Source organism: Gigantopelta aegis, chromosome 3, assembly GCF_016097555.1.
Source record: "Gigantopelta aegis isolate Gae_Host chromosome 3, Gae_host_genome, whole genome shotgun sequence".
Classification (NCBI taxonomy): Eukaryota; Metazoa; Mollusca; class Gastropoda; order Neomphalida; family Peltospiridae; genus Gigantopelta; species Gigantopelta aegis.
The window spans coordinates 67,243,427-67,269,516 of record NC_054701.1 but is presented as its reverse complement, the minus strand read 5'-3'; the positions used below and the strand labels follow the sequence as shown (position 1 = coordinate 67,269,516).

At 40.0% G+C, this 26,090-nt stretch overlaps 1 protein-coding gene across 2 annotated transcripts; it reads right to left on the bottom strand.

The window, feature by feature from the left end:
* Positions 1–210: 210 nt before the first annotated feature.
* On the bottom strand, positions 211–26,090 carry LOC121368715 (major vault protein-like). Of its 2 annotated transcripts, none has more exons than XM_041493462.1 (14): positions 26,027–26,090; positions 18,489–18,652; positions 15,570–15,889; positions 14,231–14,457; positions 13,108–13,233; positions 11,604–11,714; positions 10,615–10,749; positions 8,623–8,772; positions 6,638–6,876; positions 5,501–5,698; positions 4,799–4,940; positions 4,318–4,529; positions 2,798–3,041; positions 211–1,598 (listed from the first exon to the last, which is right to left on the bottom strand). In XM_041493462.1, exons 2-14 carry the CDS (start codon positions 18,626–18,628, stop codon positions 1,254–1,256), a joined length of 2,589 nt encoding a protein of 862 aa, XP_041349396.1. In that variant the 5' UTR covers positions 18,629–18,652; positions 26,027–26,090; the 3' UTR covers positions 211–1,253. The 2 variants fall into 2 exon arrangements, with proteins under 2 accessions (XP_041349396.1, XP_041349395.1); XM_041493461.1 differs by lacking the exon at positions 26,027–26,090 and adding an exon at positions 19,595–19,780.

The following is a 26,090-nucleotide window of genomic DNA, read 5'->3' as shown; positions in this document are numbered from 1 at the left end:
GAACAGTAGGGTTGGAGAAGGAAGGGAGCGAAGTAACATGCACACATAAATATACTATAAAGAGGTGCATTGGTTTTTTTCAAATACAGGTATCTTCGCATACCATTGTCTACAGAACTCCTATAATACACTGCATTCTTCAGGCCCATAGGAACGACTTTGGGATATGGGGGGGGGGGGGGGGGGGGGGGGGGGGGGGGCCACTGACGGATCAGGTACAAACTCTATATCAGATTTTGGTTACAATGGCAAACATTAATGTGATTAAAAAAAATAATAATAAATAAAAAAAAAGACTCACAAGTGGGGGGGGGGGGGGCATGTGCCGCGCCACCCCTCCCACCTCCCCAGTTATTACGGGCCTGTTCTTTCTCTGTTACCCTTGCAAATTACATGACATTTCAATACTCATATGCATTTCTTGAAATATAAAACCCTCACAGAATCTATCATAAGAAAACAACAATGTAATACAGTATTGTGTGAACATGAAAGAAAAATACGGTGACATGAAAATACAGGTTTCTTACTGAATTGAGCAGACATTCTGTTGTCAAGAATGACATGAAGATACCCAACACTAACAGTTTCGACACTATCACAACAACCTCACAATATTTAACTGTTACAACATTTACATTGATGGCTGATGCATGGGTATTCAACACCCTTGGCAACCTTCACATGTGCACCACACTGAGTCAACTTTTAAATAACATGATAATATGTAGGAATAATGTTTTTGTTATCTAAACGTTTTGTCCAACAGACACCTTTCCACTTCATCAAACAGTAGCAGCATCCTTGCACAGCCCCAATTATATTTATTAATCGAGTTATGGTCAGAAAAATCTCAAGAGATAATGTCACAAGATAATAGGCAATACAACTTGCAAATATCAGCTAGAACTGGCTATAGTAACATTGTTTAGCAATGGACAGAAAACATGTGCAGATACAGACTGGGGATACTGAGGGTTGCCCCCCACCTCACCCCATTTGTCTGCTGATGTTAATGAAAAAAACTAAAATGCAAGTTAATAAGTTATAAAAGTGGCATATGTCAGCTAGTACTGGCCGTAATAATAATGTTTAGCTATGGACTGTAAAAACAGGAGGGTGTATATTATATAATATAACAAATGATAATTTCAATTACATTCTCAGTTCAGGGTTAACTTGGTCCATATTAACCATGATTATGCATCATCATCACTGTTAAGTTAACAATTTATTCAGCGACAAGTTTCTTTTTAATCAGAATCATCATCAGCTTCCTCTTGTTGCTTGCGGCGCTTGTACGGGACCATTCCTCCGATCAGCCCGTTGGCCGTGTTGAAGAGGTTGATGGGGTTCGACCCGTCGGTGATCAGGGTGGACTTGAGGTTGAGGGCCTGCAGCAGTTTGACCTGCATCTCGGGGCCGGACTGGGCCATCATGCGCAGCGTGTCCGGACCGATCGCCTCCACCATGTCCTTGAACTTGGACGTGTCGATGGTCGAGACCTCGCGCGACTTGTCAATCTCCATTTCGTTCTGCTCTTTGATGAATCTCAGTTCAGCCTCGCGAGCATTTGTCAGTCTCTCCAGCTCAGACTCCTGTTGAAAGTAATATTTAAAAAAAAAAAAAAAAAGAGTTAAAGGAAGGAAATGTTTTATTTAACGATGCACTCAACACATTTTATTTACGGTTATATGGTGTCAGACATATGGTTAAGGACCACACAGATATTGAGAGAGGAAACTCGCTGTCCCCACTTCATGGGCTACTCTTTTCAATAAGCAGCAAGGGTTCTTTTATATGCACTATTCCAAAGACAGGGTAGTACATACCACAGTCTTTGATATACCACTGCCTGAAACGAAATAGCCCAATGGGCCCACCAATGGGGATCGATCCCAGACCGACCGTGCATCGAGCAAGCACTGTACCACTGGGCTACGTCCTGCCCCCCCCCCCCCCCCCCCCCCCCCCCCCCCCTAAAAAAAAGAGTTAAAAGTTTGTTTTATGTAACTACATTTTTTGGGTTACTTGTCTGGTAGTTACCAAGAAAGAACAAAGACCAAGCATGACCACCAAATATAAAACAAACTAAACAGCCAGGGTACAAATGGATATACATGGGGCATCTGCCTTGTCTGGTAGTTACCAAGAAAGAACAAAGACCAAGCATGACCGCCAAGTATAAAACAAACTAAACAGGCAGGGTACAAATGGATATAAATGGGGCATCTGTCTTGTCTGGTAGTTACCAAGAAAGAACAAAGACCAAGCATGACCACCAAGTATAAAACAAACTAAACAGGCAGGGTACAAATGGATATAAATGGGGCATCGTCTTGTCTGGTAGTTACCAAGAAAGAACAAAGACCAAGCATGACCACCAAGTATAAAACAAACTAAACAGCCAGGGAACAAATGGATATAAATGGAGCATCATCTTGTCTGGTAGTTACCAAGAAAGAACAAAGACCAAGCATGACCACCAAGTATAAAACAAACTAAACAGGCAGGGTACAAATGGATATAAATGGGGCATCGTCTTGTCTGGTAGTTACCAAGAAAGAACAAAGACCAAGCATGACCACCAAGTATAAAACAAACTAAACAGGCAGGGTACAAATGGATATAAATGGGGCATCGTCTTGTCTGGTAGTTACCAAGAAAGAACAAAGACCAAGCATGACCACCAAGTATAAAACAAACTAAACAGGCAGGGTACAAATGGATATAATGGGGCATCTGTCTTGTCTGGTAGTTACCAAGAAACAAAGTATGAAACAAAACCAAATCTTACCGCCTCAATCTTCATGGCCTGAGCCTTCAGCTTGGCCTGTTCGACGGCTGCCTCACCCTCAATCTTGGACGCCTCGGCGCGGGACTGAGCCTCGGCCTTTGCCTGCCCTGTGCTCTCGACAGCGGCGCTGTTCGCCTGCAACAGCAGCAGCTCCTTGCGGGCGCGTTCGGCCTCCGCCTCGTCACTGATCTTCTGGCGCTCCAGACGACCGCGCGCCTCCTGCTCCAGTCGCTCAGCCTCGTGTCTGAAGGAAGGAAATTTTTTATTTAATGACGCACTCAACACATTTTATTTACGGTTATATGGCATCAGACATATGGTTAAGGACCACACAGATATTGAAACAAGAAAGAGCCCAATGGGACATATCCAATTAAGGTTCAAGCACGCTGTCCTGAGCACACAATTCAGCTATCTGTCCAGAACAGTAGGTTACTTGTTAGTTGTGGGAACCGGTACCAGGCTGCGAACCCAGTGCCTACCAGCCTTATGTCCGATGACTTAACCACAACACTACCGAGGTTGGTAATACAAGATAATACAGGTTGGGGTATGTGTGAATAGCAGCTGTACAAAGCCTAAATGAAGAATTTCTTACTTTCTTACCAATACCCCTATACTCAATATGCATGCTGATACTCAATGTGCATACTAACAATATCACCTTCATGATATTATTGACTAAACACAGAGTTCTTGAATGTTCTGAATACTGTCACATCAACCTGGCAGCAGCTTCATTTGACTTGGTGGTGATTTCAATGTTTATAATACTGTTTATTTTATATCATGTGTGTAATGCCAATTTTTATCTACCTGGCTGTAGAGTTGGTGGTGATCTCAATGTTTATAGTATAATATCAATCTGTATCTACCTGGCAGCAGCTTCCTGTGAGATGGTGGTGATCTCGATGTTTATAGTACTGTTTATTTTATATCACGTGTATAATACTGTTTATTTTATATCATGTGTATAATATCAATCGGTATTTACCTGGCAGCAGCTTCCTGTGAGTTAGTGGTGATCTCAATGTTATAATACTGTTTATTTCATATCATGTATAATATTGTTTATTTTATATCATGTATAATACTGTTTATTATATATCATATGTATAATATGGTTTATTTTATATCATGTATAATACTGTTTATTTTATATCATGTATAATACTGTTTATTTTATATCATGTATAATACTGTTTATTTTATATCATATGTATAATATGGTTTATTTTATACCATGTGTATAATATCAATCGGTATCTACCTGGCAGCAGCTTCCTGTGAGTTGGTGGTGATATTAATGTTATAATACTGTTTATTTCATATCATGTATAATACTGTTTATTTTATATCATGTATAATACTGTTTATTATATATCATATGTATAATATGGTTTATTTTATATCATGTATAATACTGTTTATTTTATATCATGTATAATACTGTTTATTTTATATCATATGTATAATATGGTTTATTTTATACCATGTGTATAATATCAATCGGTATCTACCTGGCAGCAGCTTCCTGCGAGTTGGTTGTGATCTCGATGGCAAGCTGCACAGACTTTATGAGCGAGTCGCGGGTTCGCTGGTCGACGGGCTCCACCGACTGGATGTCGATGCTCGTGATCACCAGGCTGTTCTGGGAGAAAATAAACCGGTCGCGCACCTTGTTCTTATCATCAAAGCCGAACACGGAAGCTCGGATGATTTTAGCAGAATTCTGAAAGGAAAGGAATGTTTGTTTAAAGATACCGCTGCACACTATTTCAAGTTGTGGCTATTAGGTGTAAAAGACACTAGATCTAGAGCAAAAATCTTGTACACACTCAACATGGTTTTTGTCAAAAATTAATCCAGTAGTCTAAAGATTAATATGGAAAATATCAACCTTGTCCAGTTAATCAGTAAATGTAGTATTGGTTGATATTTTCCATATTTAAAAACCCTGATGACGAATCCTCTATATATTACATGGGGTCGAGTACAAACCTTGTGAAAGTCATCGAACTGGACCTGAGCTACAGCTCCTCTCACACGGGAGGCGATGGCCTTGCAGGAATCTCCCGTAAAGTCCGGGACACTGAACAGCTTGGCCGCTTCCTCGGGAGACTTCGACTTGATTTCAAAGAACCTGCATAGTACAGATCTTACATTAAATACTGTTATAGGTATGTTGGCAGTAGTTACTCATTAGAATTACAGAATTATCACAATGGTTAAAACTGAACCTGTGACAAAATTAATTATGAATACCATCTAAATCTTATATTTAACGACACACTCAACACATTTTATTGACGGTTATATGGCACCAGACATATGGTTACGGACCACACAGATATTGAGAGAGGAAACCCGCTGTCGCCACTTCATGGACTACTCTTTTCGATTAGCAGCAAGGGATCTTTTATATGCATCATCCGACAGACAGCATAGTACATACCACAGACTTTGCTACACCAGTTGTGGAGCACTTGGCTGGAACGAAAGTTAGATGAATCATGTATCAACAGAAGATCCATTACTAAAATGGGACTCGTTTCCACATTTCAGGATTCAAATCCAATTATATAGTAAAATTTGGTAGTAATCAGACTATTTTTCCCAAAGGTCACTTTTATCCATATTTTATCAGCAAATAAAAAAAAAGTTTAAGAAATATTATAACCTTGTGTATTACAACAGACTTACCAGTTGTATGAGAGCTGAAGAGAAAGTCGGGCATGGTCAGCCGTCTCCACGACGATGATGTCTGTGCAGAAATCTGGGCCGAGCAGCAGACACAGAGACTTGATGACGTTGGGTTTCTTGGGCTTCCCACCAGACAGACTGAGCTGGGTGAACTGTTCATCTGGACCAAGCATCACCAGCTCAGGGCCAAACACAACTCTGAAATAACAAACAACATGTCACATACAGTTGGTAGGAACATCCACAAGATTATTTATAAAAGAAATTGGTGTGATCTTAATTGAACTACAATGTTGGTAGTGGTGGTACAAAAAGATAGGAAGGAAGGAGGGGGAGAGAGAGAGAGAGAGAGAGAGAGAGAGAGAGAGAGAGAGAGAGAGAGAGAGAGAGAGAGAGAGAGAGAGAGAGAGAGAGAGAGAGAGAGAGAGAGAGAGAGAGAGTTGGAGAGAGTTGGAGAGGGAGAGGGAGAGGGAGCGAGAGAGAAAAAATATACATAGAAAGAAATGGTTCCTCTCAGCACATTTTCAAACTAGATATTTGGTCATCCAAACATAAAATTGCACAAGAGCAAATAATTATGTTTCAAGACCAATTTTGTGTACGTTTTAGTTAATTATATATATGTATGTATTGATGGAGCCAGGTCTTTGATAATTGAAATTTGTGTAAAACATTTATGGATTACACAAAACAAATTACAGATAACACATTTCCTTTTGCATAACCTGATACAACAATATAATTGATATCCTAAAGTTACTGTTCGAGTTTGTTTTGTTTAATGACACCACTAGAACTCTTGGATGTCAAACATTTGGTAATTTTAACATAGTCTTAGAGAGGAATCTCGCTGAATGTTTCCATTAGCAGCAAGGGATCTTTTATATGCACCATCCCACAGACAGGATAGCACATACCATGGCCTTTGTGGTGCACTGGCTTGAACGAGGAACAGCCCAATGGGCCTACAAACGAGAATCGATCCCAAACCGACCGAGCATCAAGCAAGTGCTTTAAATTACCAATAGACTCCTAAAAGTTATAGCACAATGAAAAATGGGTTACGCAAAAGTACACATTGCAAACAAAATTATCGCTCTTGCACTTTTCAGACGCTTGCAAAACGGAATGACCTACCTTGCTTTCTTTTCCTTATAGTCGTAGATCTGAACAGCCGCATTGTGAGGAACCCGGAAGTTGATGACCCGCGTCTTGTCGCGAGTTTTCGGCGTGGACTCGCGCGCACTGCGATCACTACGGTCGGCCAGAGGGTCCTTGCCCTGCTGGAGAAGTCCCTCGACGGTGGGGGGCACCGTCTTCTCCCACAGCTCCTCGTCCTGGTTCAACATGTATGTTATACCCGTGACACCACGGACCTGGCAGAAAATAAAAACGTGTTAAATACTGTTGATTCTATGAAAGGATACGTAGATGAACAAACAAGTGTAAAATAATCTTTAATGATTTTATACAAAAACTGTTAAATACTTTTCATGCCCATCTGGTTATTTCTCATTCCAGCCAGTGCACCACGATTGGTATATCAAAGGCTGTGGTATGTGCTATCCTGTCTGTGGGATGATGCATATAAAACATCCCTTTCTGCATTAGGAAAAATGTAGCGGGTTTCCAATGTTGACTACGAGTCAGAATTACAAAATGTTTGACATCCAATAGCCGATGATTAATCAATCAATGTGCTCTAGTGGTGTCGTTAAACAAAAAACCCAGTTTTTATAAGCATATAAAACAAGAAAGCCTAAAACAATCCTTCGAGATCAATACTGTATAATGAAACCAAATGTGCTACTGTAATAGCAACTAAAGGAAGGAAATGCAGGCCCATAGCCAATGGGGGATCAGGGGGGTGACTTATGGGTGACTTTTTTTTAATACCCCCTGTGGACCACCCTAACTATAAGCCTAAACGACCCCCCCCCCAAAAAAAAATCCTGGCTACGGGCCTGAAATGTTTTATTTAAAGACACATTCAACACATTTACAGTTATATGGCGTTGGACATATCATTAAGGACCACATCGTATTGAGGGAGGAAACCCGCTGTCGCCACTTCATGGACTACTCTTTTTGATTAGCAGCAAGGGATCTTTTATATGCATCATCCCACAGACAGGGTAGTATATACCACAACCTTTGATATATCAGTCATGGTGCACTGTCTGGAACAAGAAATAGCCCAATGGGTCTATCGATGGGGACCGATCCCAGACCGACGGGGCACCAAGAGAGCGCTTTGACACTCGGCTACATCCCGCCCCTGTTATAGCAAACAAATACCAGAGTCTCCACAAGTACTCGGCCACGGACCGAGTCTAGTAAGACTCAAGTCCGTTCACAGGACTCGAGTACCCATGCAAGGGAGAGCACTCTCATTTAATTATATTGTTTTATGTCATTTTGTCATATGCTTGATGCCAGTTACATTATAGTGCTACGAGATATGGAAGGAAAACAAAAAATCGAATGTGTGGAATGCAATATAATGGCACCATTTGGCATTCATGTTCAACGCTGGAATTCAGATACATAATGCTATTTTACTTTATTCCTTAATCTCATTATCATCTAGTGTAAGTGTCAGGTACTCAAGTAGTCAGGTAGTCAGGTTTGACTCGAGTCCAATACATTCTGGACCCACGGAGGCCGTACTAACTACATTGTGGAGCCAGGAAATGTATAATATTTATATATTACATAATAGTGTGTTAAATACTGTAGATTCCATGAAAAGTTTGTTTTATTTCATTGCACAACTATAGCACATTGATTTAGTAATCACTGTCAGATGTAGTCATTCTTATTTGCATTGTTCTACAATGTATCATATACTGTTTTATTTGTTTAATTCAACAGCCTGTGCACCCCAGCTGGTATATCAAAGGCTGTGGTATGTGCTATCCTGGCTGTGGGATGGTGCATATAAAAGATCCATTGCTACTAATGGAAAACATTTAGTGTGTTTCCTCTCAAAGACTGTCAAAATTACCAAATGTTTACCAATGATTAATAATAATTCAATGTGTTCTAGTGGTGTTGTTAAAGAAAACAAACTTTTAGGATAAACTAGGACAGATTTTTAAAAACACATTTTTCTGAATTACCTTTCCCGATTTGATATCTCTGACGTAAATGCCTTCATTTTCGTCCAATGGGATGGCCTGTCTCTTCATCACAACTTCGACTTCAACGGGTGGGACATATTCTTTAGGTCCACGGATCATCCACTTGTCTCCAGGTCTGCGAGTTATCTCCTGTTAACAAACACAATGGAATCTTACTGCTCAGAGGCAGATCCAGAGTGGACCAAGGGACCTAGTCTGAACGGACATCGAAAGTGTGGTTCTTTCTACGTCCGAATATTCTTACATATCCTCTACATAGCTGGCATTCAAAACATGTGGCACCATGTTTCAACCATTTCTCAACCGAAATAGTGCAACAAATGGACACACAAACCAAAAATGTATGACCTATCATACTCACTAAATCCCAGTTGATGTACTTGCATCATTATTAACAAAATAAATCTTCCAACAACAACATAAGACATTTGCCCACCATTTTAAATTTGCTAAATAGAGGGAAGCAACTCGCCCTGCACATTAAGAAAAGCATTGACTTAATATGTGCCCTGCACTACAGGGGACCGATCCTCACCTTTAAATATATTTAAGCACCTCTTGTTTTTTCCGAGCTTTTAAAATTGTTTTTTCAATGGGTTGACATGTTGACACCCCATATATGTTAGTGATAACACAACCGACCATATAAAATATTTGTATCACTACCATGTTTAGTGTGACTAGCATCACTATGACACTTCACATGAAAGGGCAGACAACTCTTCCTCCTTAATGTATGCACTCTGAATAATTTTAAAGCACACTCACGAAAACAGTTGATCTTTGGGTCCAAAATATGTTATGTTGATTATGTCCAGGTAAATCATGTCCTAAATTTAATGCCCAAACAAAAGATCAGAAACTCAAAAACTAGACTTCCGCAAATCACAAACAACAAATGATTAATTGCGCAATTTTACCGTATTACATTATGTGCACAAAGGATTGTCTCAATCATGTGGTAGAATATCTGTAGTGTTATTCATCCAAATCCACCAACCTCCCCATCATCCCTGATGTCTGTAGTGTTATGTGTATGTGTATAATGTTCATCCAAAAACACCAACCCACCCCCCAGTCTACACCCCTGACGTGTGCAGTGTTATGTGTATGACTGGATATGTTCATCCAAACCCACCACCCACCCCCAGTCTACACCCCTGATGTGTGTAGTGTTATGTGTATGACTGGATATGTTCATCCAAACCCCCCCTAGTCTACACCCCTGATGCGTGTAGTGTTATGTGTATGAAAGTGGATATGTTCGTCCAAACCCCCCCCCCCACCCCCCAGTCTACACCCCTGATGTGTGTAGTGTTATGTTTATGACTGTGGATATGTTCATCATCCAAACCCCCCCCTCCCACCCCTCAGTCTACACCCCTGATGTGTAGTGTTATGTGTATGAAAGTGGATATGTTCATCCAAACCCACCACCCACCCCCCAGTCTACACCCCTGACATGTGTAGTGTTGTGTGTATGACTGGATATGTTCGTCCAAACCCCCCCCCCCGCCCCCCAGTCTACACCCCTGATGTGTGTAGTGTTATGTGTATGAAAGTGGATATGTTCATCCAAACCCACCACCCACCCCCCAGTCTACACCCCTGACGTGTGTAGTGTTTTGTGTATGACTGGATATGTTCGTCCCACCCCCCCCCCCCCAGCACCCAGTCTACACCCCTGATGTGTGTAGTGTTATGTGTATGACTGGATATGTTCATCCAAACACACCACCCACCCCCCAGTCTACACCCCTGACGTGTGTAGTGTTATGTGTATGACTGGATATGTTCGTCCAAACCCCCCCCCCCCCCCCAGCACCCAGTCTACCCCCCCCCCCAGCACCCAGTCTACACCCCTGATGTGTGTGTTATGTGTATGACTGGATATGTTCGTCCAAACCCCCCCCCCCAGCACCCAGTCTACACCCCTGACGTGTGTAGTGTTATGTTTATAACCATTTTTACCTTTTCCCCGACATCCTTCTCCTTGAACGTCTCAGTGGCGCGGAGGATAAGTCCCTCGTCCTCTCCCAGGATGTACACGTTCTGAATTCCCTTTTCCAGCTTCTCCCCTGGCATCAGAAAGAATGACTTCTCTCCCTGAAAATATGCATTAGTACATTACAGCTTATTATAGTACCTAATAGTGCACAATAGTGCATAATAGTGCATTATAGTACACATTCTGAATTCCCTTTTCCAACTTCTCCCTTGACATCAGAAAGAAGGACTTCTCTCCTTGCAAACACATGTTTAATACATTATATAGTAACTGCCAGGAACAATGAACAGGAATGGTGTTTAACAGTGCTTATAAAACAATTAAGAGTCTAGACTCGAGACTAAGTGTGACACTAATGTCATTACACCCCCAGACAAAATGAATGTGTGCGACTTCATTAGAAATCGAGTCTGGACTCACGTTTTATAAGCTTGGGTCCAGAAGGCCTACATTTTAAACTGAGGCTATTTTGTTTAGAGTTATTTCGACACTGGGTCTAGAGAAGGAAAGAAAAAGCCTCTTGTCACCAGACCAGCCACGTCACATGAACAGCAGCAAGGGGTCTGTTTGCATTTTCAGTAAATACCACTGAATATCTTTGATGCACCAGAGGAAAATATGACAATACCATCAACGTTTTGTACTGAATTGCATGTCAAAAATACAATAAATTACTCTTTTTTTAAAAATATCAAATACATGATTTTAATGCATATTTTAAAGTAAAATAATGTGGAATAAAATTAAGATTGAATTAGTTTTTATAATATATAATTTTCTAAATATTTTTCATCAAATCTGCATTGTAATTATTAACATGCATTTCATTATCAAAATTATACTATTCTAAAAGCAATTACGGGGTCACAATTAGCAGAATAAAAGTAACACACAGTTGTATATTTATCTTTCAAATTCATTAGTACATACGTCCGCTAAAAACACGACTTGCCTTCACCAGTCTCTTCATACCGAGTCGAGGGTTTCCCGTTTCATCAATGGGGTCGAGAATCACACAGTACTGTCTGTTAGAAAGCGTAGTAATGTTGATCACACCCACAACCTAAACACAAAGTTTAACATACATCATAAAATAAGATGCATAATACATCACATTGTTTATATAAACAAACAAGAATTCAAGTAAACATCTCGCCTACGATAAATGTATTCGGTATTGATAGTTGCATCAATAAAAAGTTCATCTCAGTGAATGTTTTAAAAAACAATTTAATAAAAGAATGAATAAATGTTTATCGACACTCCAGCACAAAAATACACATTGGCTATTGGGTGTCACAAATTGTAAGTAGAATAAAAGAAATGCAATTAAAAATTGTAATTAATAAGTTTTATTTTAGTCACATGCATTGTGATGAACACATGGGTTACCAGCGTCCAGGGCAAGGCAAGTACTGCGCCCCCCAACCAGTGGACCATTAGCACTCCCCAAGTCCCTTCCACCAATCCAGCAGAATTTTGTGCTCAGGGCAACTGCCCTGGTGGCACCGCCCATGCTACGCCACTGGATGAACATCCATAGTTGCAAGTACAAACCAAGTTTTATTGATCTAGGACTTAAAAGGTTTTTGAGAATTGAATTTAAACACAAAACTTTTAACGCTGAGCAAAACTTTTAATTAATTAATTCTTAATTCTTTTCACATGCACCTGAACATCCACATGAACAACCATAAGACAAGTATCACTTATCTAGGACTTATAGTCTGTGAGAAACGGATCTAAACGTAAAACTTAAGCTATACCGCAAACGTTAATGCTTTCTCTGTGGGAAAAGTAATATCTACATTTATTATCCACATAGTTCAAGATATTCAGGGAAATATATCCAGTATGACCCACGTGTGTCTTAACGATTTCACTTACACAGCGAATGACGTAATTTTGTGTAGCAATGTCATAACTTAATGCAGCTTCCCCAGTATAAACGCTTATCTTAATGATATCATTTCGGAAAATGACGTCGTTTCGTCGTCTCTTTTCAGTTATGTTTGAAACAGTTTGACATGGTCCTAGCTCTTTATTCATGAAAATAATATTTTGTATAATAAAGAAATTATTACACTCGCATGTGAATAGTACTGATTTTTACGAAACTTATGTCAGGATTCATGTATTACCCTCGCTCTCGCTCAGTTAATACAATAATCCTGACCCTCGTTTTGTAAAATCAGTACAACACACAAGCTCGTATAATAATCTCTACGTATATCTTGCCTTTTTCACTGCATAAAGGCAAGACAAATATGACAGTTATAGTGCAAGTGCAATATATTTTAACATGCTCCTATACCACTAAGGTTTCGAGCATGTCTGTCTCGGGTCCTGTCTCTGGAAAGCCAGAGGCCCAACCAGGGACTGATCAGTTTTAGTAACTACTATTTATGGACGTCATCACTATGATAAACTGTAACAGACAGCCCGGCTAGTCTCACCTCCTCATACACATGAGGGATGTGTGCCTCGGTGTCCTTGGTAGTAATCAGCCATTCTTCGCCGTTCTTCCGTGTCATGCCAAAGTCATCCTTGAACGTCCTCAACGCCCGCATGTGCAGAGCTTTCTGTAACACATACATATTGCAGTTAGCATTTACAATGTAGCTACAGTTAAAGTACTCTTATAATGAACTGGAAGGGATCCTGATAGTTAGTTCGTTATAGAAGCAGTTCGCTGTGCACATTTGCATAAGTTGGTTATCAATGTATAGGGAGATAAAACAGGACTTTACGATCAGTTTGTTCTATGCAGTAATTCATTATAAGTGTACTTTACTGTATACAGAAATATATTTCTTGAAAGTACTTTTTTGGAAGGATAGGACAGCACATACCACAACAATTAAAACTACAATTATTTGGAGTATACGATTTTTGTGACACTTTGTCTACATAATATTTGTTAAATGTTTGTTTTGTTTAATGATACCTCTAGAGGACATTAATTAATCATCAGCTATTCGAAAGAAATGTTTTATTTAACGACATACTCAACACATTTTATTTACGGTTATATGGTGTCAGACATATGGTTAAGGACCATACAGATTTTGAGAGGAAATCCGCTGTCGCCACTTCATGGGCTACTCTTTCCGATTAGCAGCAAGGGATCTTTTATTTGCCCTTCCCACAGGCAGGATAGCACAAACCATGGCCTTTGTTGAACCAGTTATGGATCACTGGTCGGTGCAAGTGGTTTACACCTACCCATTGAGCCTTGCGGAGCACTCACTCAGGGTTTGGAGTCGGTATCTGGATTAAAAATCCCATGCCTCGACTGGGATCTGAACCCAGTACCTACCAGCCTGTAGACCGATCGCCTAACCATGACACCACCAAGGTCGGTCATCATCAGCTATTGGATGGCAGACATTTGGTAATTCTGACACAGTCTTCACAGGAACCCAGTAAATTTTTCCATTAGCAGCAAGGGATCTTTTTTATTTATGCACTATCCTACAAACAGGACAGCACATACTAATTATGTGGCACTAGTTAGAATGAGAAAAAAACAAACATAATAAAAACAAAATAAAATGAAACCCTGTCAGGTGAGACTACCTTTTCTGTGAGGATGTATGCACTGACGACATCAATGACTTCTTCGTACGCCCCGGGCAGGTAGGCACCTGTCTTCTTAACGAGCCACTCCTCTCCTGTCACGCGGGCATTGCCGTCACGGTCCAGGCACTCCTTTCTCGCACGCAGGCGAATCGCCTGATTCGGTTTTATCACAGTCGCCCTAGCAACCTCTTCCACGACAACTTCTTTCCTGGGAATATATGTGCCTGTGATAGAAACATACAGCAAATTAATATATTTTCAAAAGACATCTCTGAGAATTCAGATTTTTTTTTGAAATTATGAACTTGTAAAATCATTTCACCTGACCAGTGGGAGTCTGCTGGGTGTGGAGATGGTTGTTGTGAAGTGTGCACAGACTAGAACATTTATGGTACTGAGTTGTGCTAGTACAAAAACAATCTACTAGCTTTTGACTTTAGTCTTAACATCCTAACATAAAATGGGGTATAAGAACTGGTAAGAATGGAAGGTGTATAACCCATTAGTTAAAACATTTGTTTAACACCACCACTAGAGCAGATTGATTTATTAATCATCAGCTATAAGATATTAAACATTTGGTCATTTTGACATAGTCTTAGAGAGGAAACATGTTACATTTTGCCATTAGTAGCAAGGGGCCTTTTATATGCATCATCCCACAGACAGGATAGCACACACCACAGCCATTGATATACTGGTCATGATACACTGGCTGGAATGAGAGAAAAAACCCAATCAGTTGATTGGATCCATCTTAGAGAGGAAACCTGCAACATTTTTCCATTAGTAGCTAGGGATATTTTATATTCACCATCCCACAGACAGGACTGTCAATTTTGGAATATGTCTTAATGTAAAATTGGTGGTTTTGTTCCATTTTATGTAAAATGGTATACCCTGACACTACCAAATTTGTTTCTGGGGTTTATAAAATTTATATAAAAAAAAACAAATTAAATTTAAAAAAAGAAAAAACCCATTAAATGGTATAAGAGCTAGTTTATAATGCACAACTATTGTCCGGTCCCATCCTACAAAAAAGGGGTTTTTTATAAATAATTTCAGTTTGGTTTGACATAAGAAGAAAAGTAAACATGCTCTGGAAATAACAAAAAAACCTAAACAATTGGCTCAGAAATTTTAAAAATGTTTGTTTTTGTTTAACGACACCACTGGAGCACATTGATTAATTCATCATCGGCTACGGCTCTGAAATAAATAACTTGTAGTAAATTCCATAGTATGTAGTAAATTCCATAGTATGAAGAAAAAAAAGGTGTTCACTGTGAGACAAACGATAGATTTATAACTACATCCATCATTTTATTCTTACCTGGTCCTTCAAACAACCACTCATCGCCTGCTGTCCGTTTCTCTCCCGTCTGGTCTTCGAAGTCGAGGATCGCCCTCAGCCGAAGCGCCGAGTTGGCCGGGACGACTTTAAGGGGTGTGACTGGCTGCTTGAGCACCTCCCCCGGGTACAGTGGGAACGGCTCCTGGGCGAGGCGGATCTCCTGGTCGGCGTGGTGAAGCCTGACCTGCCCCGCCTCATTGAAGGCGATCTCCAGGTCCTTGTTTCGGATCACGGGGTTCTCCACCACGCAGTAGTGGCGCGGGGGAACAATGATCATCTTCTCGGGACCCAACACCACTCTGGAAATTATAGTACAAACTAAGGGAACGAAGGAAGGAAATGTTTTATTTAACAACGCACTCAACACATTTTATTTACAGTTATATGGCGTCAGACATATGATTAAAGACCACAGAGATATATAGAGAGGAAACCCACTGTCACCACTTCATAGGCTACTCTTTTCAATTAGCAGCAAGGGATATTTTATATGCACCATCCCACAGACATCATAGTACATACCACGGTCTTTGTTACACCAGTTGTGGAGCACTGGCTGGAACAAGAAATAGCCCAATGAGTCCACCGATGGGGATCGATCCTAGACCGACTGTGCAGCAAGTGAACGCTTTACCACTGGGCTACGTCCTGCCCCACAAATTAAGGGATTAAGTTAAAATGTTACAAACTGTTCCAGTTTTGAGAGAGAAAACCAGCAGATCCATGCATACATAAAAAAAGTTAAAGTTTATTTTGTTTAACATTAAAGCACATTGATTAAGTCATCATCAGCTATTGGAAGGAAATGTTTTATTTAACGATGCACTCAACAGATTTTATTTATGGTTATATGGCGTCGGATTATCGGCGATTGCATGTCAAAAATTTGGTAATTCTGACACGTAGTCATTTGAGGAAACCTGCTACTTTTTTCCCTAATACAGCAAGGTATCTTTTATATGCACTTTCCCAGACTGGAAATGAAGTAGAAATCAGGGATTAAATTATAATAAGGGCTCATCAAGTCTATTGCCAAATTAGCCAATTGTTAAGTTTTATATAAAGTGTCTACAATATTAAGTGTAATTTGATTGGTCAAATAACAGATCATCTGAATATCGTGTGACACTGGCTTTCTGGGCTTGAACTTAATAATTTGTTACCTACAGCAATTTTTAAAGGTTTTGGCCATTTTGAGCCTGACTACTGCTATTTTAAATCAGTAATTTTTGTAACAAATAAACACAAAATTATCCCTTTAAGTTTAACCAATCACAATATTTTTTAACCAGTGTTCAAACCAGTACAGCCGTTGACTGATGACAACAGATATCGCAGCCATTACTTTCTAGTCCTGAGCTTTGCTTAGATATAACACGGTTACTAGAATAGTTATAAAATCCACTAGCCATGGGATCAGTGATTTAAAAAATTTTACTAGCCACAATTAAAAATTCACCAGCCCTACTTTAGTTTTAAGTTAATACAATTTTACTAAATAATAGTAATAATCAGATATGTCACATAAACAGGGAGATAGAGCTTAAAAACAGTAAGATTGGGGGTTGGGGTGGGGGCAGCATAATCATATTTACAAAATAAGACTTAACTGCAACATTTGACAAAGAAAAATTGACTAGCCGTCGGGCATCTTATTAGTAGTTATTTACTAGCACAACATTGATATCACAAGCCATGGGAGTGGGGCTATCATAATCTAGAAAGAAAAAGAAAGAAATGTTTTATTTAACGATGCACTCAACACATTTTATTTAAGGTTATATGGCGTCAGACATATGGTTATGGACCACACAGATTTTGAGAGGAAACCCGCTGTCGCCACTACATGGGCTACTCTTCCGATTGGCAGCAAGGGATCTTTTATTTGCGCTTCCCACAGGCAGGATAGCACAAACCATGGCCTTTGTTGAACCAGTTATGGATCACTGGTCGGTGCAAGTGGTTTACACCTACCCATTGAGCCTTGCGGAGCACTCACTCAGGGTTTGGAGTCGGTATCTGGATTAAAAATCCCATGCCTCGACTGGGATCCGAACCCAGTACCTACCAGCCTGTAGACCGATGGCCTGCCACGACGCCACATCATAATCTAGAAGCCCTGGATATAATGACAGACCTTAAAGGTCAAAGTGACCTAATAAGATTGGATTTTATTTTAACAGGGCTTGAACTTAACAAGATATAAATTGCTGTTGATCAGGGGCATTACCGACAGCACTTTTGTGCCGCTGGAATATACCTCACTGCCATCAGTAGAGCTTATAACTATGGCAAAATGTAAACAGCTGGTACACATTATCTGCCAGTATTTAACATTTGTATATAGAAATATGTCTACATACAGCAAAATAATCTTTCAGTCATATTTATTTGTTGCAAGTAACTTGATAAAAATTGCAGTAGTCAGATTCAACATTGCAGTTAGTGAGTTGTTTTTCCAAGACAAGTTTTTTGGGGGTTTTAAATTGTGGGCAACCAGGACTGGAACTTATGAATTTGTCACCCATGGCATCAAAAAGAAAACAATTGCTGTGTGCGAAACAGCCCACCAATGGAAATTTTGAGTAAACCTATGGCAATTTTTTTAAAAGGCAACTTTCACAGAAAATAAATATGACTTACAGGTTATTTTATTGCATGTAGACATATTTCAAATGTACAAATGTTAAATACTGACAGATAACATACACCAGATATATTCATTTTGCCAGTAACTTTTATCCAGCAGCACAAAAATGCTATCGGTGATGGTCTCTACCTACAGCAATTTATATCTCAACAACGGCAATTGCCATCGATGCCGTTGTTAAGTCAGCGCCCTGGGCAACAAATACTTAATTTACGACCTGTTTTAAGACTGTACATCTTGAGTCTCACCTCTCATTGTCTTGTCTGATGTAGGTCTTGGGCCCGATTTCCAAGCGGGTCACATTGCTATTCTGGTCAAGGCAGTGCAGGTAGAAGTACGGGGGGATTCGGAAGATGGAATTCTCCTCTGATCTCCGTGGTGCTGCCATGCTGAATGCTGCTTACTGACAAATCTGTTAAACGTAATAATAAAATGTTTAATTAAATTTAAACTGAAACTTTATCACAATATTATATCTGTTACATAAATCTCAGGCAAAAATATTACTTGTAGAATGCAGAAAATGGCATTTCATGACATAATTTTCAAAATTTTACAGGGGAAGGATACCCCCGAACCCCTCTGGAAACTTTGCTTTTGTCCTTGACCTCAATCAGCTCCACTCCCCCAATGTTTACTAAGATTTACTTGTTTCCACCATTCTTTTATCTTCAAAAAAACAACAGAGGCTAAGTACAGCAGAATGCTAGCAGAAAGAAACGATAGAGTACAAAAATATCTTTTGAGTGAAAAAACAGGACCCATATTCTTGTTAAGTTTCTAGATAATTGGTCAGAGTAAAAAGGCAAAACAAAAAATTATTATTCAAATCTAAATTTCGATCATCTTTCAACGGGGGGGGGGGGGGGGGGGCAATGTGTATAGTCTGGCCCTTAAAGAGTTATGGGACATGGTTAACGGGGAAATTACATGTAAATAAAATACTGAGATTATTAACAGTCATAAATTATAAAACTTTATGCTGCATTTGTGATACTTAAGCTTATATACTTTATAACTTAAAACTCGCAATATTTCTAGTCTAGTATGCCTACCCGTTTGTTTACATATACTTACAAATTAATGTTACAACCTAGTGCACAACGCACATTAAGTCATTAAGTGTGTGGGGGGGGGGGGGGCAACCCCTGCACACGCACCTGATAAAAATATTCTCGAAATGTTTCATATGTAAAATTTATATAAATTAATATTGTGTCTATCCTATATTATGTTAAGTACGAATGGTGAGTGACCTTGTAATAAACAACTAATATACCACGCTGTTATAAGCTGACAACATTTTTAAAATCTAGTAAACTGTATATCTACCTGTCTGTCTTGCTATACTTACAAATGATAGAACCCTGTGTGCTCGACAAGTCTGGGGCGGTGTTTTTTTCACGTGAATTGTGCAATGTCGGTTTTTACCCACACTACGACTGACGCATGAACTCGGCAATATTCCTAAAATAGATTTGACTAACACTGCCGATCAACCACTGGACAAAAAGTGCTGACAACTACAGATATCCCCATACTGCGTGTTTATTTTCTACCGGTAAATAGCCTTCGTATGAATTCGCTCATATAATACCGTGTTTGATTGCTAGGGTATTTCACAACAATCAGCAATATAGAAGGTTGTATAGCCTTATTGATAGTTCATTATACCAAGCGTCTATAAAGCCAGCTACAAAATCAAGTCAAAAACCCGACGACCGTGTGTAAACGTCAGGCTATACTCTATGCCAATAATTGTTTAACAGATCGATATCAATTTTAATTGTTGGTTAATCACGTTTAGTAGTAAGACAATTATATTAAGTTGTAGGACAATTATACTAGTAGTTATGAAATAAGACCCATTTTGCCAACTGTATAACAAGTGCCCCCCAAGTTTGGAACGTGGTAACTTCGGACTTTGGTAACTTCGCTCTGGTAATTTCGGACCCGAGTAATCTCGGCCTCTGTATTAATGAAAACAACTTATATCTAGGTTATACGCAAACGAAAGTTTGTTGTTAAACAACCTGATATTATTATTTCAAAATGAGTTTGTTATTTAATTAAACATTATTATATATTCATTGTACATTTTGTTGTGTATATTTTGTTTATTAACTTTTAAACATTTATTCAGCTCATACCCCGTCCCCTTCTTACAATGGTTTGATTTGGTAGGTGTTCCTGATTTTAATCAGATGCTATGCCCACATTAAGCATGTTTGAATCCTCGGCATATAAGCATTGTAATACCTATCAAACAATCCGAATTTAGCCATTGGTGAATAATGCATTGAGAGGCCATTTAGTGTATGTGAACTGTAATCTGGACGTTCATCGTTACTAATTACCAATCAAATGACCCCACTATTAGAATGATGTTCATAAGGAGAGGCCATATACCTAATGCAGTTCAAAGCACCCTCAGCCGACGGAGCAGCACCAACATCAATGTCATAATAGCCGATTAATCAATTCTCAAAACAAGTCCCACAAAAACACAGATCTACTTAATGAAATCTTCTCAATTAAACATGGCCTCGCGTCAATGGTATATTATATACCTTAACTGTTATACGGGTGCATATACCAAAATAGGTCATTTATTGTCATTTTTGGTACCGGTTGTTGGAATACCATAACAGGTCATGATAATACAGAAACATTTTTATGGTTTTTATTCCAGGCAGTTTTATAACTAATATGTAAGACTCGAAAATTACCTGGGTATAATTTTGATTAGTACTTTAGAAATAAAATATATGTACAACTGGGTACACTCTCAAGCGAACTAGCAATGAGAATAGACGTGGTTTAGTGCTTTCTCGACCTAACCCCCCCCCCCCCCCCCCCCACCTGGGGGGATTGATGGCTAGCTATGGCTTGCTGTTGGAGTACCGCGTCGCGTACACCGGGTCACGGGCAACCGTGACCTTGGTGTACGGTGACGCGGTCACAACTAAGAGGAAGAGGACAAGGAAGAAGAAACGTGCGCCAGGGACAGCTCAGGCGGGGACAAAGCTGGTGGCTCAACCGCCAGCGGCGGTCCCGTCTGCGTCGCTGCCCCCACCACGACCAATCCAGACGGAGCGAAAGGAGGCGACTTGCCAACCAGCCGCACCGACTGTGCAGAAGCGGAAAGAGGAGCAACTACCCAGTGCACCACGGCCTGCTTCACCTGTCCTCGTCCGTCGCGTGTCTGCGTCGAGACCCCCACCCACGGGGGACTCCGCGACGGCGGCATTGGATGTTGGAGTTGCTAAGCGGAAGGCCGTGACCCCCCCCCCCCGGGGGACCAACCAGCCAAGACGCGGCCTTCTGCTTCTTCCAGAGAGTGGCAGCTCGCGAAACGGAAAATCAAGAGTCAGTACGTCAAGTACGTGATCGGTGACGTCTCGGATCCCAACAAACTGCCAGGCGGGATCCAAGAGGAAGACCTTCCCGGATGGCAACCAGATCGCCATCCACCCTGGGGATCTACGGGGGATCGGACAGGTCCTGGTCTTCACCTCACGCCGGGATGGCTTGTACAGACAGGGGATCCTCTACAAAGAGATGGACAACCACACCGTCCACAGGATCATCAAGATCATCGCCGGCGCCCAGTACCTGCCACTGGCCCAATGCCTATGGGGCCACAACTTCAGGAAGTTGGTGCCCCACTTCAACGAAGACTACATCATCTCTTCCCCGTAGACGCCAACCTTAACTAGGACAGGTAACCTCCTTTTTGGGCTTAGTTGGACTTTAAACATTTTTCAATCGAGTTTCAAAATTTTCATGTTTATTTTTTTATAAATAGTCCAACGCATTTTACTTTGGCGCCCGCTCAATTGCTCAAATCACCGTAAAACCTTTTCGGCCGAGCAGTCTAACTTATTTTTGGGTTTAAATTCTTAGTCCGGACATGATGTTAGGTGTAGTTATTCTCCGTAGACTTAGATTTTTCTAGTTAGATCCGAAGGAATCGAAATTCAGCCAATCAGAACATGGCCCATTTTCGGTGTCTACTAGTCGGTCCGCGCAGTCGCTGGACGCTACTAAATACTTATTCCAAATTCCGACCATTTCAAACTCAATCCCCCCCCCCCCCCCCCCCCCCCCCCCCCCCCCCCCCGTCCTGGACTTATTCACTGGCAAAGGCCAGAGATTAAGCCCAGGACAGGCGTGTGTGAAACTCTCGTGGTATATACACACGTTAAACCTTTTACAAACAAACAAACAACAACTGGGTATATGTCCCATACTTTTGGAGAAATATGCGTATTGAAATGAACGTTTGAACTGCATATGCCATAAAATGAAAAAACGTATTTCATTTCAACTATTTTCGTGCTTATATTCAATTACGGTTCAAGCACACTTGTTATGGCACACACCTCAGTGGTTAATTGTTAGTAGATATATGTTATTGAGAGTGTTAATGAGAAAAAAAGGAGGGTGTAGTGGCCTTACATCTACCCGTTGTGCCCTTAAGAACTCACTCTGGGCTGGAGCCGGTACCGGGATGCGAACCCTGTACCTGTCATTCTTGTAAGACCGACGTTTGCTTAGGCACTGCGCCGTCGAAACCAGTAGAAAAATGTCATCGGAATTCCTCTTAACTAAGCCGATGGGGTCCGAGATTACCTGGGGCCGAGATTACTCGGGTCCGAAGTTACCAGGCCGAAGATACCAAAGTCCGAAGTTACCCCTATTCCCCCCTTTTACCCCCTCTTTATTTTTTCTCCCTTGCAGGCGTGTGTGCAGGAAACTATTGGGGGGGTCTGGACTGTTGAATGGAGTTTCTAGGGGATTCAAGTCGTGCTCATCTGGAAAATATATTGAAAAAAAAACAGGGCCGTAGCTAGGGGGGGGTTTTTTGGGGGGAGAAGGGAGTTAATTGTCTAAAACTCCTTAAACGGTTAAGAAGAGAATTTTCTTTAAGTTTCTATAATGCTTTGCGGATTTTTTGTCCCCACCCCCCACCCCCACTAGCTAGCTACGACTCGTTTTGAGTAGAGGTGTAGTTTGACCCTGAAAAGCCACCCTCTGCACCCGCGCCTTCACTGGGATGCCCTTTTCCCGTTAGTCCCCTCCGTAGAATCGTTCGTAGATCCGCCCCTGTAGCTTACTATATTATAACCAGTAGGGTGAATCTAGGTGGCCATATCGGATTTCTTGTCTCACATACATTACCATATATTAGAAATTTAATAGCATTTGATTAAACAATGTTTTAAAGCAGGGTATCGTTAAACAAACATCCCCTTTACTTCTCTCCAGCTGTGGGGTGGGGTTGGTCATGGAATCGATACCAAAATAATGGTGGGCAGACTTATTGTAGTGTTGTGGTTGTAGTTTGGGGGATTGGGAGGGGGGGGGGTCTCTTTTTTCTCTTATTATTATAATTTTTTTTTTTTTTTTTTTTTTTTTTTAATAATTATTATTATTATTTTTTTTTTTTTTTTTTTCCAATCAGTCCTTCACGCCTGCCCCAAGTTCAGCCAGCAAACGTTTCGCTTACGTTCGCGAATTATTTGTTTGGTTCCTGACGTGGCCATTTGGTTTACTGTTGAGCGCATATTCCAGCCTAGCGGACGTTTTTCTGTTCGGTCTGGCTGAACTCAGCCCTGGTATATCCTCTTTGTGAGAAAGTGACCGTAAAAGACTCCATATGTTTAAGCAATATTAGTTAGTCTTTAGACCAAGTGTAAGTCGCACATATATACTAATTAAACACAAGTACTAACTCCAAACGTAAAAGGAAGTACATAATAACTCCTCTTGGTTAGTGTTAATACCAATACTATACTGTTACTCACTGAGGTTATTTTGTTTTAAAATCCCAACAAGTTTATATATATATATATATATATATATATATATATATATATATATATATGGGGATGTTGTTTGGTTGTGGGGTCGAAGAGTTTTAAGCAATATTAGTTAGTCTTTAGACCAAGTGTAAGTCGCACATATATACTAATTAAACACAAGTACTAACTCCAAACGTAAAAGGAAGTACATAATAACTCCTCTTGGTTAGTGTTAATACCAATACTATACTGTTACTCACTGAGGTTATTTTGTTTTAAAATCCCAACAGTTTATATATATATATATATATATATATATATATATATATATATATATATATATATATATATATATATATATATATATATATATATATGGGGATGTTGTTTGGTTGTGGGGTCGAAGCGTAGCCCAGTGGTACAGCGCTCGCTGGATGTGCGGTCGGTTTGGGATCGATCCCCGTCAGTGGGCCTATTAGGCATATAAAATATCCATTGCTGCCAATCGAAAAGAGTAGCTGTTAGGGCCTATCTTTTATTTTTCTCTTCCATTTATTTCTGAAGCCAGTGCAGTCTACAAAAATAGCACGAGGTAATTCTGTCTCCAATTCCTATAGATTTGGTAATTTATGGTTAAGTGCACTTCAAACTTTGCAGGGTCGGGACGTAGCCCAGTGGTACAGTGCTCGCTCGATACGTGGTTGGTGTGGGATTGATCCCCATTGGGCTATTTCTCGTTCCAGCCAGTGCACCACTACTGGCATATCAAAGGCTGTGGTATATGCTACCCTGTTTGTGGGATGGTGCATATAAAAGATCCCTTGCTGCTTATTGAAAAGAGTAGCCCATGAAGTGGCAACAGCAGGTTTCCAGTCTTCAATATCTGTGTGGTCCTTAACCATATATCTGACGCCATATAACCGTAAATAAAATGTGTTGAGTGCGTCGTTAAATAAAACATTTCTTTCTTTCTTTCTTTTGTTTGGTTGTTGGAGGGTGTGTGGTTTGGTTTGTTTTGTTTTTTGTTTGGTTGGGTTGGGGTTTTTTTGGGGGGAGATTGTTTTGTTGGGGGGTTGTTTTGGGGTTTTTTGGGGGGACGGTGTTTGTTTTTTTTATATAGTTTTTTTAAGTTTTAAAGTATAGCAATAAACCAATTGCCCTAGCTGTTACTCAGTACCCCTCATTCAATATTAGTTAATGTAATAAATTAATCTACTGATTTTTTTTACACTTTACTTTTTAAAATGCTGACAGTATTAATTTTCATTAACATATTTAATCGGGTGGAGCACCATTATATACACATGCATATTCATGTTTATGGTCGGTAACAATTAGTGACTTGGCCTTGGTTGCAATAGCAACTACCATCAACAAACTTTAACATTAAACAATCGATACGAAACAGGTTTACACTCGCCATGCTTGTGTTACAACCGTAATTACATGTATTAACTACAGTACTAGTTACCGCGCTTGATATGTGTGTTTTACTGACGTACATAGACTAGTATGCAAGGACATACATTGTAAGTGGTATGTGTTAGGCCTATAGCCATTTTAGTCACGCTTGAATAAACAACATACCTTGACCCCAAATACGTTATCAGAACAGTAGTGGGCGAGTCTTTGAACAAACATGACCTGTTTTTATGAGGTTTATAAATATTACTTAGTATACTTAATTTTCATATAATATATTTGATTACTTTAAATGACAAATGTCGGTGCTAAAGTAATAATGGGTATGGTGGTAGTACAACTTACCAATAACTTATATAATACACGTTATAGACCTGCCTTTTGTGACAAATTACAAATATATCTTACATATATATATATATATATATATATATATGTAATTAGTCTCAAAGGTTTTATTCACATCATAGTGCAGGTGAGAATGTAAAGGTGAAAATGTGACACAGTGAAGTGTATTAACTGTAGGTTGTGCAAATGAGAGGGAAATATCCACCCACCTGAAAAGTCCACTTCGATTACTTCGGTGAAGGTAAACAAGAAGGATGTATAAATATATATCAT